The following is a 17,900-nucleotide window of genomic DNA, read 5'->3' on the forward strand; positions in this document are numbered from 1 at the left end:
AATTATACAAATTATACAGCTGCAACATCGAGAGCCTGACTGGTTGGCATCACTGCCTGGTACGGCAATTGCTCGGCCTCTGAATGCAAGGCACTACAGATGGTAGTGGTTACAGCCCAGTACATCACTGGGGCTAAGCTGCCTGCCATCCAGGACCTCTACACCAGGCGGTGCCAGAGGAAGGCCCTAAAAATGGTCAATGACCCCAGCCACCCCAGTCATAGACTGTTCTCTCTACTAACGCATGGCAAGAGGTACCAGAGTGCCAAGTCTAGGACAAAAAGACTTCTCAACAGTTTTTACCCCCAAGCAATAAGACTTCTGAACAGGTAATCAAATGGCTACCTGGACTATTTGCATTGTGTGCCACCCCCCAACCCCTCTTTTTACGCTGCTGCTACTCTCTGTTTATCATATATGCATAGTCACTTTAACTATACATTCATGTACATACTACCTCAATTGGGCCGACCAACCAGTGCTCCCGCACATTGGCTAACCGGGCTATCTGCATTGTGTCCCACCACCCACCACCCAACAACCCCTCTTTTACGCTACTGCTACTCTCTGTTCATCATGTATGTATAGTCACTTTAACCATAACTATGTGTACATACTGCCTGACTAACCGGTGCCTGTATATAGCCTCCCTACTGTATATAGCCTGTCTTTTTACTGTTGTTTTATTTCTTTACATACCTATTGTTCACCTAATACCTTTTTTGCACTATTAGTTAGATCCTCCCTACATAAGTAAGCATTGTAGTCAGCGCACGTGACAAATAAACTTTGATTTGATCCCTTAACCTAACTCTTTTAAAAATAAATATTTGATTGAATGTTTACAATATACCTGCAGTGAAGCCGCTCAACAACTACATCACATTAGTCATCTAACAGACTCCCATCCAGAGCGACACACAGAAGCAACCAGGGTCAACGCCCTGCTCAAGGGCACGTCGACAGATCTCCCACAAGGTCAAAAAACATGGACCCGAGCCAGCAATCCACCAGCCCAACCGCCAGCCCTCCAAGATCCCCCCACAGTTCCCAAAGAGCTGCCCCTCAATGTTTGAGTGCATGTATGGCACTTTACCTGTGTGAAGTGTGTGTGTATATGCATGTGCACAAACACCTGCACGGCATCAGCCTCAGGCAAACCGGCATTAGCTGTAAAAACACTGCCCCTCACTGTCATTCAAACATACTTTTTGTTATGTTTCATTTTGACTTTCTTTTTTTCTACTTTTATCTTTGACTTTTATTCTATCCCCCGCCCAGCAACTTCACCCCCACTTGTCTCCAATTCCACATCCCAACCCTCAGCGTCCCTCCAACCTATTTCTGCTGGCCACCCACTTTGGGTTTCTACGCACCATATATATATATATATATATATATACACACACATACATATACACACACATCTTTCAATTATGCTGGGATGTTTAACATACCATTTCAATCTATCTAATCGAATAGAATCCACAGATTGCGAGTTGAAGATAAATATTTTTACTAAGAGTATTAGTATATTACTAATTGACTCATCCAGTCTCTCCAGATCTCCCAACAGTACTATTTCTAGAGTCAATTTTAGATCAATGTTCTGCATTTTCAGCAATTCCTGAACCTGAGACCTGAGGGCAATACCAATATAAATGGTCTATTGATTCTGCAGGGCTTTGATGATTGAATGCCCCAAATATTGAACATTTTGATGGTGGCAAGAATTCTATATAATAATTTTAGCTAAAAAGCACTAAGTTGAATCTTGCATCATTTTATATATCAACTCATACTCATAAACTGGTATCATGGAATCGGTACATCAAAAATCACTTCCCAATTATTTTAAAATCTGTATGGCACAGCTGTCAACATCCTGGTCCTCAAATTAAACTGGTATGCTTTCCTATTTATGCTATTATTATTCCTCCACCAGTTTTGTGGGGTACGCCCACAAACACCATTATGCCGTTGGGGTGCGCCCACACCATTATGCCGTTGGGGTACGCCCACAAACACCATTATGCCATTGGGGTGCGCCCACACCATTCTGTCGTTGGGGTACGCCCACACCATTCTGTCGTTGGGGTGCGCCCACACCATTCTGTCGTTGGGGTGCGCCCACACCATTCTGTCGTTGGGGTGCGCCCACACCATTATGTGGTTGGGGTGCGCCCACACCATTCTGTGGTTGGGGTGCGCCCACACCATTCTGTGGTTGGGGTGCGCCCACACCATTCTGTGGTTGGGGTGCGCCCACACCATTCTGTGGTTGGGGTGCGCCCACACCATTCTGTGGTTGGGGTGCGCCCACACCATTCTGTGGTTGGGGTGCGCCCACACCATTCTGTGGTTGGGGTGCGCCCACACCATTCTGTGGTTGGGGTACGCCCACACCATTCTGTCGTTGGGGTGCGCCCACACCATTCTGTGGTTGGGGTGCGCCCACACCATTCTGTGGTTGGGGTGCGCCCACACCATTCTGTGTTTGGGGTGCGCCCACACCATTCTGTGTTTGGGGTGCGCCCACACCATTCTGTGGTTGGGGTGCGCCCACACCATTCTGTGGCTGGGGTGCGCCCACACCATTCTGTGGCTGGGGTGCGCCCACACCATTCTGTCATTGGGGTACGCCCACACCATTCTGTCATTGGGGTACGCCCACACCATTCTAACATACTTAATTACCATTTTTTTGGAAGGAAATAAATTTGACTCATATTATAATTATTTATTGGTCATAATTCATAGAAATCTGGAAACACTGGACAGTTACTTTAAGCAAAGTGGGGGGGGATTGACGGGGCTAAACAAGGCAACCCGTTAAATAGGCCACCATCAGCAGCCATCTTGAATCATGCATATCCAGACAGCTGTGGCAGTGACTTGACTATCAGTCATGTATTATTCAACCACTAAGTGTTTGTGAATGAATGTACTGTACTAGCTGTACTACTCTGTACAGTAGTAGTAGTAGTAGTAGAGGATTGTTAACACTTCCACACCTTCTTTCAAAAATACCAACAAGGTCTGTTCTCATCAAATTCTTAAGTGAATGTTTTATTCAATGGATAGTTCACACAAATGACTCAATTTGGTCAAGAAGAACAGCAATCCATGCTTTGGTCTTGATTTCATCATCTTCAATAGTAGCGTTAAACAGGTTGAGAATCATTACACTATTGACAAACCTACCAATGACTGTGCAAATTATCTCGAAACTGGAAGTAGAGTGCTAGAGGGGGAATGGGGTGTGTCGGGGAGGGGGAATGTGACACTAATACTCACCCTGTTAAAGCGCTTGGCCTGGAAGAGGTGTCCGTTGACTCGGTAGAGCTTCCTCCATCTTCTGGCCCCGCGGCGGTAGATCGATTCTAGGCGAGAGAGGAAAAGGTTGTACAGTAGCTGCATGGCAGGGAGTGAGAAAGGGATGGAGAAGATAGTGGTGGATGGAGCAGTGCAAGGTCCTCCAAAATCACACAGGAGCGAGCGAGTAGTCATAGAGAGAGAGACAGGCACGCATGCTCACACACATTCTCTCAGCACTTTCCTCCCTCCCTCCCTTTCTATCCATCCTACCCTCCCCTTTCGCCATCCAACAGAGGAGAAATCTCTCTCCTCTGCCGTCCTCTGTTGAACTTTCTCCTCTCTCCCCCTCTCCCTCCCTCCCATCCTCTCTCCCATCCTCTCTTTCGTCCCTCTGTACCTACACTTCATTCTGTCCCTCCCTCCCTCCCTCCCTCCCTCCCTCCCTCCCATCCTCTCCTTCGTCCCTCTGTACCTACACTTCATTCTGTCCCTCCCTCCCTCCCATCCTCTCTCCCATCCTCTCCTTCGTCCCTCTGTACCTACACTTCATTCTGTCCCTCCCATCCTCTCTACCATCCTCTCCTTCGTCCCTGTGTACCTACACTTCATTCTCTCCCTCCCTCCCTCCCATCCTCTCCTTCGTCCCTCTGTACCTACACTTCATTCTGTCCCTCCCTCCCATCCTCCCTCCCATCCTCTCTCCCATCCTCTCCTTCGTCCCTCTGTACCTACACTTCATTCTGTCCCTCTGTCCCTCCCTCCCATCCTCTCTCCCATCCTCTCCTTCGTCCCTCTGTACCTACACTTCATTCTGTCCCTCCCTCCCTCCCTCCCTCCCTCCCATCCTCTCTCCCATCCTCTCCTTCGCCCCTCTGTACCTACACGTCCCTCCCTCCCTCCCATCCTCTCTCCCATCCTCTCCTTCGTCCCTCTGTACCTACACTTCATTCTGTCCCACCTCTCTCCCTTGAGGTCCTGGTCTTATTAATTTCTCAGTAATGTCTTGAATCCTGATGGGAATGTAAAAGGTCCAGGCTGCTATTTATACCTTCTGAGCTGTCTATTAATACAGTGTATAATACTGCATAACGAACAACACTGTATCAACAGACTTAGCACAAGGATTTAGCACTATGTAGCAAGCGTCTCCGAGTAGGAGTGCTGAGCTAAGATCAGTTTAGACTTTTAGATCATAAAGAATGAGGTTAAAAGAACAAAGGGGACCTGACCAGCACTCCTACTCTGACACACTTTGTGAATATGGACAAGGATCCTAACACTAAATACACCTCCCAGATTATTATCAGTTATATATATATATATATACACACACACACACAAAAGATACGACTAAGTGGAATTTGTTCGGCATAATAGTATTTTGAGATCCAAGCATTGTATTAAAAAGGAAATTAATAGATTGAAAGACGGGAGCGTGCTTCACTCAAACAAATACCAGGCAAATTAATTAAATAATATGCTTCACAGAAATGTGATCCATCTTAAAACGTCAATATCAAATGCTAATATTTTTGCTTATTGGCAACCATGAGATGTTAAGATGATTAAAAGGCATATAAATAGATGTGATCAAATAATTTGATGAAATGCAATGTATACTGGAATGTTCTATACTGTGGGTACATTTCAATAACTGCCGAGCTGAGAATAGCTAATCCAACTATAAATGATGATGACAATGCTGTCAGACATAATGATGATGTCAAATATGATTCACTGTGACACTCATTTCCAGCAACAGGATGTTGTTACATGAAATTGACAGGTTGCATGTGTTGACAGTTTCCCTGAAGTCATATCCCAGCATGAGCTGAATTGGGTATACTAATCTGTTTGGGGGAATCATACTAATACGGGTTTCTTTCTCTCCCCCTCACACACACATATACACTTCCTCTGGTCTCTCTCCACCCTCTCACTCACACATGAACAAGCACACCCTCCCTCCCTCCCCTCGTCTAGTCTCAACATGCATCCTTACTGGTTCGCTGGATGGGTGCGGCAGAAAGCATCCTACGCTCCCTTTGCCTCTGTTGCCATGGCAACACCGACCTCGCCAGATGCTAGCTGTGGTTAGCGTACCATGGCCATGCCTACGAACAAAATGTCCATCAAAGCAAATCGCCCCTAAAACAACTCATATAACGACATCATGATCTGTGGTTGCGCAAACTGAGATTTTGATGCCTCTGATCTGTTTCTACAGTTCATCTCCAGTTGCATGTAACCATTCAGTCAACCAGTCAGTTAGTCATTCAGTCAGTCATTCAGCAAGCCAGTCTGTGGCTGTTTCAAATGTCATGTACTTTGCCTTCCCTTGCTCAATTTCAAGCAGGTATATTGAATCCCTAAACTTTATGTACAGCAACTCTGTATTCCTTTGGTGCCCCCTAACTACACTCTCTCAGCTTTGTCTCGCTCTGTCTCTCGGAGCAGCTAGCTACAGCCAATCAGGCATAGCGAAGGGGATTAAAGTACTAGACGAGACACTTAAGGCCGTTTGAACAACTGGATGAGGATTAAGGAGAGGAACAAACGGCATAAAGAAAGAGAGAAAACAAACGTGGAAAAAATACCTGGAATAGCTACATATCCCTGTTGCAGAGGTTGAATGTGTTGTAGGCTTCATGGAGAGGGCTACGTCCAAAATGGCAACCTATTCTCTACATAGTTTTAAATGTTAAAATCAGCTTTGGCAGTGATTACAGACGTGAGTATGGGTTCTGGGTAAGTCTCTAAGAGCGCTGCACACCTGGATGTACAATATCTGCACATTACTCTTTAAAATTCTTCAAGCTGTCGCGTTGGTTGTTGATCATTGCTAGACAGCCATTTTCAAGTCTTGACATATATTTTCAAACCGATTTAGATCATAACTGTAACTAGGCCACTCAGAAACATTCAATGTTGTCTTGGTAAGCAACTTCAGTTTATATTTGGGCTTGTGTTTTAGTTAATTGTCCTGTTGAAAGGTGAATTTGTCTTCCGGTGTCAGTTGGAAAGCAGAAACTAGGATTTTGCCTGTGCTTAGAGCTATTCCTTTCATTTTTATCCTAAGAAAACTCCCTAGTTTTTGCTGATGACAAGCATTCCCATAACATGATGCAGCCACCACCATGCTTGCAAATATGAAAAGTGGTACTCAGTAAGGTGTTGTGTTGGATTTGCTCCAAACATAACGCTTTGTATTCAGGACATAAAGTGCCTTTTTGCAAACAGGATGCATGTTTTGGAAAATGTTGTATTCTATACATGCTTCATTCTTTTCACTCTGTCATGTAGGTTAGTATTGTGGAGTAACTACAATGTTGTTGATCCATCCTCAGTTTTCTAATTTCACAGCCATTAAACTCAAACTGTTTTAAAGTCACCATTGGCCTCATTGTGAAATCCCTGAGCGGTTTCCTTCCTCCCCGGCAACCGAGTTAGGAAGGACGCCTGTATCTTCGTAGTGACTGGGTGTATTGATACACCATCCAAAATGTAATTAATAACTTTACCATGCTCAAAGGGACATTCAACGTCTGCTTTATAAAAAATATAAAAATATCTACCAATACGTACCCATCTTTGCGAGGCATTGGAAAACATCCCTGGTCTTTGTGATTGAATCTGTGTTTGAAATTCACTGCTCAACTGTACAGATTGTATGTGTGGGGTAAAGAGATAACGTAGGCTTTCAAAAATATGTTAAACACTATTATTGCATACAAAGTGAGTCCATGCAACTTATTGTGCGATTGTGCAGATTTTTACTCCTGAACTTATTTTGGCTTGCCATAACAAACGGGTAAAATATTTAATGATTCAAGACATTTCAGCTTTTCATTTTGAACTAATTTGTAAAAATGTTATAAAAACATAATTCCACTTTGACATTATGGGGCCATTGTGTAGTGTGTAGGCCAGTGACAGAAATATAAATGTAATCCATGTTAAATTCAGGCTGTAACACAACACAATGTAGAAAAAAGTCCAGGGGTGTGAATACTTCCTGAAGGCTCTGTATATAGTGCACTACCTTTGACCAGGGCCCATAAAATGAATAGTGTACCATTTTGGACACAACCAGGGCCTTTCTTCCAGATGTACTGTTTGGATGGTGTCTGTTGTGAACAGTTGTACTCAGCCAAACAGACCTTGTCATCTCAATTAATGTCTCTGATGACATCTCCTCTGATCAATGGCAGCGGGTTCTCGCTGCAATAATGTGGCGGCACACATTGCTAAGGAGGTATTTTCTCAACATCTGTCCTGTGTGTATAAAGACAGAGAAATAGATCACTCTTTTTAGTGACACTCCTCTTCAGATTCTCTGTCTAATGCTGTTGCAACTCCAGGCACCCAGAGGGAACGCACCAAATCTGCCACAAATCAACAAGCTCGCTGTGTTTCCATAGATACTCGGTCTTCCCTCTTTTCCTTCCTCCACATCAGTAGAAAGTAGAATGGGGGGGGGGAGACAAGACAACATGCCACTGTGGAGAAGCAAAAATTAGCCAATCATTTCCCGCTATTCGAGGGTGCGTGTGGGCGTCGGCGAGTGAACTACCTGCCACATTACAGGTGGGAGGCAGCCACATGTCTGACGCTAGCAGTTTGGCTGACTCAGGTCCTCTGACTCAGCTTGATATGGGCATAAGATCCCCTCTCTTTTCCTGTCACACTCTTTCTGGTACACTGCAGTAGGCCTACTTGACTCCGAGTCTCATGATGCAATTCCATAAAATGTGTTGTTACAATCTGTTGAGTAGTTGATGGATGCAGGTGGTAGAGGAATTTGGTCCCATATTCCTAGCATGCAATGACTACATCAAGCTTGTGACTATACAAACTTGTTGGATGCATTTTCAGTTCATTTTGGTTGCGTTTCAGATTATTTTGTGCCCAATAGAAATGAAATGGTAAATAATGTAGTGTCATTTTCACTGGCGTAGCCCCCCCCCACACCCCCACAGCCGACAATCCTTTGAGGGCGGTGGTCCCCCCAGAAATCGGGCCCCCCGGATAGCATATAAACATGTCATAAGCCCTTTCTTTTTTTTACATTTATGACAGGAAATGATAACATTTTCTTTCAGCCTCATGGGAGTCACAAGCTTGATGTAATCATTGCATGCTAGGAATATGGGATCAAATACTAAACTTTTGACTACTTATAAGAATATTTAGGAGTGTCAATCATTTTGACCCCTAGTTTAAAAAAAATATATAATTGTATTAGTATAAAAATATAGATTTTCACCTTTTTTTTGCTCAGTGTTTGAATTGTTTATTTTACACAGTCATTATTGCTCATCTTTATGAAGGGTGTCAATAATTTCGGACCCCACTGTATATTCAAGCAAGTAGGTTTTTCCCACATCAGCAAAACAGAAGCCATGACACTGCACAATAGGGAACAGGTACTAGGATGTACAGTGCCTTCAGAAAGTATTCGTGCCCATTTGAATTATTCCACGTTGAATTTAAAATGGATTCAAATGTAGATTTTCTCACCCATCTACACACAATACCCCAAAATGACAAAGTGAAAACGCTTCGACATTCTTGCAAATGTATTGAAAATGAAATAGAGAAATATCGAAATTGACTTATAATAAAGTATTCAACCCCCTGAGTCAATGCATGTTAGAATCACCTTTGGCAGCGATTACAGCTGTGAGTCTTTCTGGGTAAGTCTCTAAGAGCTTTCCACACCTGGATTGTGCAACATTTGTCCATTATTCTTTTAAAAAATTATTCAAGATCTGTCAAATTGGTTGTTGATCATAGGTGCATTTTGCTAATCATTTCATTAATTTCAACTGTCCCTCAGTTTTTTTGAAGACTCAGAAATACAGTCCCTTTAGTCAAATGGAATCCCAAACAAAGAGCGTGCGTCTGTGTGTGTAAGCACGAAGTTACCCAGTCAAATCTAATGTGATACAGCCTTACAACCAGCCTGCTGGAGTGACAGTACTCCTGACCTCGCGCCGCCTTAGGGGCTTGTATCAACAGTAACACTTGTCTAAAGGATGAGAGTGGACGGTGTGAACATGATAAACAAGACTCAAGTCACAGAGTGTCGCTGGTGCCGGCTAACATTACACCACACCTATAGCATTAAGCAGGTAAACTAGGAAGTTTGTGAGTTTGTTTTGGCTGTCAGAAAGGTTCACTACTGCATATTCTGCATATCCTGTATGCATGAGGACATAATAAATAGGAGCTACATATGGGGAGCTACATATGGGGCGTCGGGTAGGTTTTTACCTGCTACATTGGATGTGTAACTTTTTCCCTGCATGAGCAGAGTCACCCTATTGCGGTCCAGAAGGGGCTGTGCGGCAAAATCTTAAACAGTGGAGCCAGTGGATGCTTTTGCTCAGATTTCATTTAAATGAATAAGAGCATCTCAGTCTGCAAAAGTGATGCGTCTAGCGTAGCAGGCCAGTAAGAAGGCGTCTGTATGCAGAGACTGTCCCGGTGATGAGACAGCAGAGGAGCAGGGTGATGTAAATTGTCATTGTCGATCATTAGTGGGGTCATTTCTGATCATTCTTCGGCAATGTCAGAAAGAATAGAATGCCTGAGTCATTCGATAGTACCATTATTAGGGATACAATTATATTATCTTGCTTACTGACTTTAAGTGGGCTTATTAGCGGGCCTGCCGGATTCTGTCTCGACCACAATTGTTTTCTGAATGTTGATTATCTTTTCATCTTCGCTGTGGCAAAGGAAATTACATTACATTAGCCACAGTTAGCTAGCCACGCTAGTCAATAAAAAAAAAGGTTATTGTTTATTATCTGAGACCTTTTTCCTTGCTTGACCCATGAAAATAGTTGAGGAGACCCCCCCCCCCCCCCACACACACACACACACACTTCCTCTGGGCTAACAGACATGTTCCTCTGAGACACAGACAGACTAGTGTTGCATCGCCCCATTTTCAACAGACGAGTGAGGAAGATGTGCAAGGAGAGAGATCGGAAGAGAGGAGAGAAACATTGAGAGAAAGAGAGAGAGAGAGAGCGTTGGTGTGGTAGAGAAAAAACAGAGATAAGCCAGACAAGTAAAAAAGTACTGCACCTGCACAAGTGTATGGCAGTGGGAAGAATCCAGCCATGTTGTAAGAGTTGTTATACCCAGGCCATGTAGGTCTAAAGGTGTTCATATGCTCTACTAAAGTAGGAGAGAACAAAGGAGGCAGCTGCTCTCTAGAGGTGGTGGCAGTTGTTCCAGTGGCTCGAGGACAGGACATTTACAGGGGCTAGACTCACTTCCAGACATTGTTCCTGATCCCACTAGCAGGAAGATGATAAACTCTACCAGCACCCACCCTCCCTTTCAAAGAGTGCACTCAAAGATGTTTGGGCTTTCCACATGTGGGTCACTTACAAAAACAGTATAATTAAATTAATTATTGTTGCCTTTTTGAATAGCCAATAAAAACTAAAAAGGAATTATAGGCAACTAGCTAGTACCTCACAATAGAATGCAATCCGTTCTTAAAGCATTTCAGAATCAGCAGAATCAGCCATTTTTAGATGCAGGCAGTTTATTTGAAAAGGTCAAAGGTATAATTGAGCCGCCTATGAATTTACCTGACACCCCTGTGCACTCACTCGCCAGGTTCTCCTTTTCATCCTTCTGTTTCAGAAGTGTGTAAAGCCCTGAAAGAAATGGATGTAAAAAAATCCCCTGGCCCTGGTAAACTAGACCCCACTTCCTACACCTAGCTGGAGACATCATTGCTCCCCCCTTAACATGTATTTTTAACCTCACGCCTGATGCTCAGGAAATCCCCCAGTTATGGAAATCTGTTTTTTGTACTGCCTCTCCTGAAAGGTGGATATCCTTCACTACTTGACAACTATCAACCCATATCAAAATCATCTGTACTGTCAAAGGTACTGAAGTCCTTAGTTAGTAGGCAGCTAAAGGTCTACTTCCAAGAAAACAACATCTTAAATGGAATGCAATCAGGTTTTAGGTCTGGCCACATCACTGTTTCAGCAACATTGAAAGTTTTAAATGACATCCACTGTGCTCTTGACAACAAGTTACATTGTGTGTCTGTCTTTATTGATTTGACGAAAGGCTTTTGACACCGCGGACCATGCTGTGTTAGTGCAAAAGTTAAAATGTTGTGGAATTACTGGTCATACTCTAGATTGGTTTGTAAATTATCTATCAAAATGTACATAATGTGTAATGGTGGATGGTTGTAAATCTGAGTCTACAGAGGTGTGCTCAAGTGTCCCGCAAGGTTCTATTTTGGGCCCACTGTTGTTAATTTTGTATATCAACAACATTGGGGATCTTACTGAAACAGCGGATGTTCATTTTTATGCACATTATACGGTTCTTTGTTCAAATGGTAGTAGTTTATCTTTAGCTTTTGAAAATGCCCAAAGAGCATTTAACATCATATAACAGAATCTGTATGTTTTAAAGCTGGTTCTAAATTTTGGTAAAACAAAATGCATGGTATTGTCAAATGACAGGCATGTTACTAATCATGTCATTGCTACATTGGCTGGATATACTATAGAGCAAGTTAAAGTGTACAAATATTTGGGTGTGTGGGTTGATGATAAGCTGAGCTTCACTGTGCATGTAGAGAACTTGATAAGGAAGCTCAAGCTAAAAATAGGTTTTAATTACCGGCATAAGGCTTGTTTTTCTTTGGAGGCCAGGAAGGAGCTGGTACGATGTACATTGCTGGCGGTTTAGATTTTAGTGATGTTATATACAGTTGAAGTCGGAAGTTTACATACACTTAGGTTGGAGTCATAAACTTGTTTTTTAACCACTCCACAAATTCCTTGTTAACAAACTATAGTTTTGGCAAGTCAGTTAGGACATCTACTTTTTCCAACAATTGCTTACAGACAGATTATTTCACTTCAAATTCACTGTATCACATTTCCAGTGGTTTAGAAGGTTACATACTAAATTGTCTGTGCCTTTAAACAGCTTGGAAAATTCCAGAAAATTATGTCATGGCTTTAGAAGCTTCTGATAAGTTAATTGACATAATTTGAGTCAGTTGGAGGTGTACCTGTGGATGTATTTCAAGGCCTACCTTCAAACTCAGTGCCTCTTTGCTTGACATGGAAAAATCATGGAAAAATCTAAAGAAATCAGCCTCAGAAAAATTGTAGACCTCCACAAGTCTGGTTCATCCTTGGGTGCAATTTCCAAACGCCTGAAGGTACCACAACAAAGGACCTTGTGAAGATGCTGAGGGAAACAGGTACAAAAGTATCTATATCCACAGTAAAACGAGCCCTATATCGACATAACCTGAAAGGCCGCTCAGCAAGGAAGAAGCCACTGCTCCAAAACCGCCTTAAAAAAGCCAGACTACGGTTTGCAACTGCACATGGGGACAAAGATCGTACTTTGGGGAGAAATGTCCTCTGGTCTGATGAAACAAAAATAGAACTGTTTGGCCATAATGACCATCGTTATGTTTGGAGGAAAAATGGGGAGGCATGCAAGCTGAAGAACAACAGCCCAACCGTGAAGCACGGGGGTGGCAGCATCATGTTGTGGGGGTGCTTCGAAGGGACTGGTGCACTTCACAAAATAGATGGCTCATGAGGTTGGAAAATTATGTGGATATATTGAAGCAACATCTAAAGACATCAGTCAGGAAGTTAAAGCTTGGTCACAAATGGGTCTTCCAGATGGACAATGACTCCAAGCATACTTCCAAAGTTGTGGCAAAATGGCTTAAGGACAACAAAGTCAAGGTATTGGAGTGGCCATCACAAAGCCCTGACCTCAATCCTATAGAAAATATGTTGGCAGAACTGAAAATGTGTGTGCAAGCAAGAAGGCCTACAAACCTGACTCAGTTACACCAGCTCTGTCAGGAGGAATGGGCCAAAATTCACCCAACTTATTGTGGTAAGCTTGTGGAAGGCTACCCAAAACATTTGACCCATTTCAACAATTTAAAGGCAATGCTACCAAATATAAATTGAGTGTATGTAAACTTCTGACCCACTGGGAATGTGATGAAAGAAATAAAAGCTGAAATAAATAATTCTCTACTATTATTCTGACATTTCACATTCTTAAAATAAAGTGGTGATCCTAACTGACCTAAGACAGGGAATTTTTACTAGGATTAAATGTCCGGAATTGTGTAAAACTGAGTTTAAATGTATTTGGCTAAGGTGTATGTAAATGTCCGACTTCAACTGTATATGCAGGCCTCAACCACTACCCTGAGAGCACTTGATTCAGTATATCATGCGTCCCTCAGGTTCATTACAAATCAGAAACGTCAAACACATCATCGTGATCTCGACAGCGCTGTTGGCTGGTCGTCATTGACCTTGCGTAGGCTGAAACACTGGTATACACTGATTTATAAAGGCCATACTGGGTAAAATGCCATTTTATCTCTGTTCTTTTTTAGTCAGGTCGGTAAATAAATATCAATTACGGTCCCATTCTGATTTGCTTCCAAAAATTAGAACAGAACATGGTAGAAATAGGTTTGTTACTCAGCTCCGTGGTCCTGGAATTCTCTCCTGAACATTTAAAAACTTGATGATAATAGTTTTGTTGGTGGAGTTTAAACACTTGATCAATGTATATGTCATAGAAGAGTCTAATTGTCTTTAGGACAGCTGTTTTTTCGTCAAGTATGTGAACTGTATGTGTGTTTATAGTTTTGTTTAATGTTGTTAGTGTATGTAAGTTGTTTTGTCTGAAAGGTTGTTCCTCCAGCTGCTATTGGACCAGGTCTCTCTTGGAAAAGAGAAGTTCTCTCAATGAGAAAAGCCTGAATAAATAAAGGTTAAATAAAATAAATAAATAAAGTAGACAGACTACACAGCACGCTAAAGAATAAACATTTCAACGAGTGCCCAGCCCATATACAGTACAGTCCATACTTTTAACTGGGGACTGTCCCCATTTGAACATCTTCATGGGAGACATCAGAGATATTATAAGCCATGTAGAGACAGAGAATAGATGTAGTGTATCCAATAGCCCCAAAGCCACTCAGATACATTTAGCCCTCCATGTTATAGCGTGACAAAGAATGTTCTTAACTCAACGGTTGTTAATTAAAATGAAAATTAATTTCAACTTAACTATCTGTGTGGAAGATAAGAGAAGTAGAAAAGTTAGCAGTAAACTTTGAAAAGAAATCGTCTTTCAGGGCTGTGCGATTTCAGCATGTCCAAAGGGGACAGTGAGTGGGATATCCTGAACTGCAGTCAACACACTGCTATGAGCCAATGAGTCAGCAGCTCTAAGATGCTGTTGCTAAGACGACACCATGGTAATGGAATTCCATCCATCTGTCCCAACACCCCATATGGATCCACTCAAAAGAAGTACTATACAAATTAATACGATTGATTGACTGTAAGTTCGTGATAGTATCAAAGCCTGTTCCCAGAACTGTTTGTGCCTACTCCTTTTCACTCAATGTCACACCAAACACGTTTAGCATGACAATTCCATAAGGAGTTGGCAAGAGAGCAAAACCAGACCAAACCAAAACCAAACCTATTCTAACAGAATCAGCAACCCAAACCACTTTGTTATGCCCTGACTATGGCTTCACTGGCAGATGACATATTACAAATCAAATCAAATGTTATTTGTCACATGCGCCGAATACAACATGCTTACTTACAAGTCCTTAACCAACAATGCAGTTCAAGAAATAGCGTTAACAAAATATTGACTAAATAAACTAAAGTTTAAAAAAAAAGAAAGAAGAAGAATACTGAAATTGCAGGGTGTGCTGTACCAAAAACACACATTGTGATACAGTGGACACATACTATAATAGCTGCATCCCATTACAAGGGTTGTATTCATTAGGGCACACTCTAGCAACACGTTTTGCAATGAAAAATTAAAACAATCATTCATTTTTGGACAAGTTCAGGTAGCACCCTCCCTCTTTCAATCCATGTTCTTCCGTTTGATGCCTAATGGTGAATGGGAACTACCATGACACCCACGTACACTCATCATCAAAATGCCATCCTCGATCTCCACTTCCTTTGATGAAGGGAATCTAAGGGCTCCTGCTCTGCAGGCTTGAAGGCATGTCTGATTTAAAACGTTTTCGATAACTTATTTTCTATTCCCCTTACCACACACTCTCTCATGCTCTTTCCCTCCATTTTATCGTCCAATCTCTCATCATTATACTTTCCATCCATTTTTTCTCTCTCCATCTATCGTCCTCGCTTTCCCTCTGTCTCTCCAATTCCGCAACAGCATGTGACACCAGTTCCCAATTATCTGAGTGCCTTTGTCTTGCATTACAGGGGGTGCTGCTGGGGTGTTTTATGTAATAATGACAGTCCTGGATTAAACTAGCCCTGCTACTAGTCATCATTGACACTGCCTTGTGAATGTTGAGGGGTGTGTCATCATCATCACCACTGTGACTGTTTCACAACCTCACCACTTAGCCCCCACCCGTCAGACCAGGCCAGGCCAGGCCAGACAAGACCAGACCAGGCCAGACAGCTAAATCCCACTTTCTGTATTTACCAGACCCCCTGCCCATCTTCCAAAACATCTGAAACCCTACCTTTTCAAACAGCATCTTAAATCATAACCAGCACTTGCACTTACCCCCCCCCCCCCCCTCTCCCTTCTAGCTCTGACTCTACTGACAGCTACGATATTAAGGAAACATGTACTTTCTGTGCCTGTTATATGTGGTTGTCCCACCTAGCTATCTGGAGATGAATGCACTGACTAAGCCTGTGATATGTGGTTGTCCCACCTAGCTACAGTGGGGCAAAAAAGTATTTAGTCAGCCACCAATTGTGCAAGTTCTCCCACTTAAAAAGATGAGAGGCCTGTAATTTTCATCATAGATACACTTCAACTATGACAGACAAAATGGGAGAAAAAAATCCAGAAAATCACATTGTAGAATTTTGAATGAATTTACTTGCAAATTATGGTGGAAAATAAGTATTTGGTCAATAACACAAGTTTCTCAATACTTTGTTATATACCCTTTGTTGGCAATGACAGAGGTCATACGTTTTCTGTAAGTCTTCAAGGTTTGCACACACTGTTGCTGGTATTTTGGCCCATTCCTCCATGCAGATCTCCTCTAGAGCAGTGATGTTTTGGGGCTGTTGCTGGGCAACACGGACTTTCAACTCCCTCCAAAGATTTTCTATGGGGTTGAGACCTGGAGACTGGCTAGGCCACTCCAGGACCTTGAAATGCTTCTTACGAAGCCACTCCTTCGTTACCCGTGTGTTTGGGATCATTGTCATGCTGAAAGACCCAGCCACGTTTCATCTTCAATGCCCTTGCTGATGGAAGGAGGTTTTTACTCAAAATCTCACGATACATGGCCCCATTCATTCTTTCCTTTACACGGATCAGTCGTCCTTGTCCCTTTGCAGAAAAACAGCCCCAAAGCATGATGTTTCCAACCCCATGCTTCACAGTAGGTATGGTGTTCTTTGGATGCAACTCAGCATTCTTTGTCCTCCAAACACGACGAGTTGAGATTTTACCAAAAAGTTATATTTTGGTTTCATCTGACCATATGACATTCTCCCAACCTTCTTCTGGATCATCCAAATGCTCTCTAGCAAACTTCAGACGGGCCTGGACATGTACTGGCTTAAGCAGGGGAACACGTCTGGCACTGCAGGATTTGAGTCCCTGGCGGCGTAGTGTGTTACTGATGGTAGGCTTTGTTACTTTGGTCCCAGCTCTCTGCAGGTCATTCACTAGGTCCCCTCGTGTGGTTCTGGGATTTTTGCTCACCGTTCTTGTGATCATTTTGACCCCACGGGATGAGATCTTGCGTGGAGCCCCAGATCGAGGGAGATTATCAGTGGTCTTGTATGTCTTCCATTTCCTAATAATTGCTCCCACAGTTGATTTCTTCAAACCAAGCTGCTTACCTATTGCAGATTCAGTCTTCCCAGCCTGGTGCAGGTCTACAATTTTGTTTCTGGTGTCCTTTGACAGCTCTTTGGTCTTGGCCATAGTGGAGTTTGGAGTGTGACTGTTTGAGGTTGTGGACAGGTGTCTTTTATACTGATAACAAGTTCAAACAGGTGCCATTAATACAGGTAACGAGTGGAGGACAGAGGAGCCTCTTGAAGAATAAGTTACAGGTCTGTGAGAGCCAGAAATCTTGCTTGTTGGTAGGTGACCAAATATTTATTTTCCACTATAATTTGCAAAGAAATTCATAAAAAATCCTACAATGTGATTTTCTGGATTTCTTTTTCCATTTTGTCTGACATAGTTGAAGTGTACCTATGATGAAAATTACAGGCCTCTCTCATCTTTTTAAGTGGGAGAACTTGCACAATTGGTGGCTGACTAAATACTTTTTTTGCCCCACTGTATCTGGAGATGAATGTACTGACTAAGCCTGTGATATGTGGTTGTCCCACCTAGCTGTCTGGAGATGAATGCACTGACTAAGCCTGTGATATGTGGTTGTCCCACCTAGCTATCTGGAGATGAATGCACTGACTAAGCCTGTGATATGTGGTTGTCCCACCTAGCTGTCTGGAGATGAATGCACTGAC

The 17,900-nt window shown here is 42.7% G+C and overlaps 1 protein-coding gene across 4 annotated transcripts in view; it reads right to left on the minus strand.

Moving 5' to 3' along the window:
- Positions 1-17,900, minus strand: part of LOC139368337 (protein kinase C zeta type-like) — a 163,489-nt gene that overhangs the window by 68,632 nt on the left and 76,957 nt on the right. For 3 of the 4 annotated variants that reach the window (XM_071107098.1, XM_071107097.1, XM_071107100.1), the window contains one exon: positions 3,298-3,383. In XM_071107098.1, coding sequence (XP_070963199.1) covers positions 3,298-3,383 — 86 coding nt within the window. Of the gene's footprint in view, positions 1-3,297; positions 3,384-10,416; positions 10,511-17,900 lie in introns of those variants that run through there. The other variant, XM_071107099.1, reaches the window with a different exon arrangement.

Source organism: Oncorhynchus clarkii, chromosome 16 (genome assembly GCF_045791955.1).
Source record: "Oncorhynchus clarkii lewisi isolate Uvic-CL-2024 chromosome 16, UVic_Ocla_1.0, whole genome shotgun sequence".
Taxonomy (NCBI): domain Eukaryota; kingdom Metazoa; phylum Chordata; class Actinopteri; order Salmoniformes; family Salmonidae; genus Oncorhynchus; species Oncorhynchus clarkii.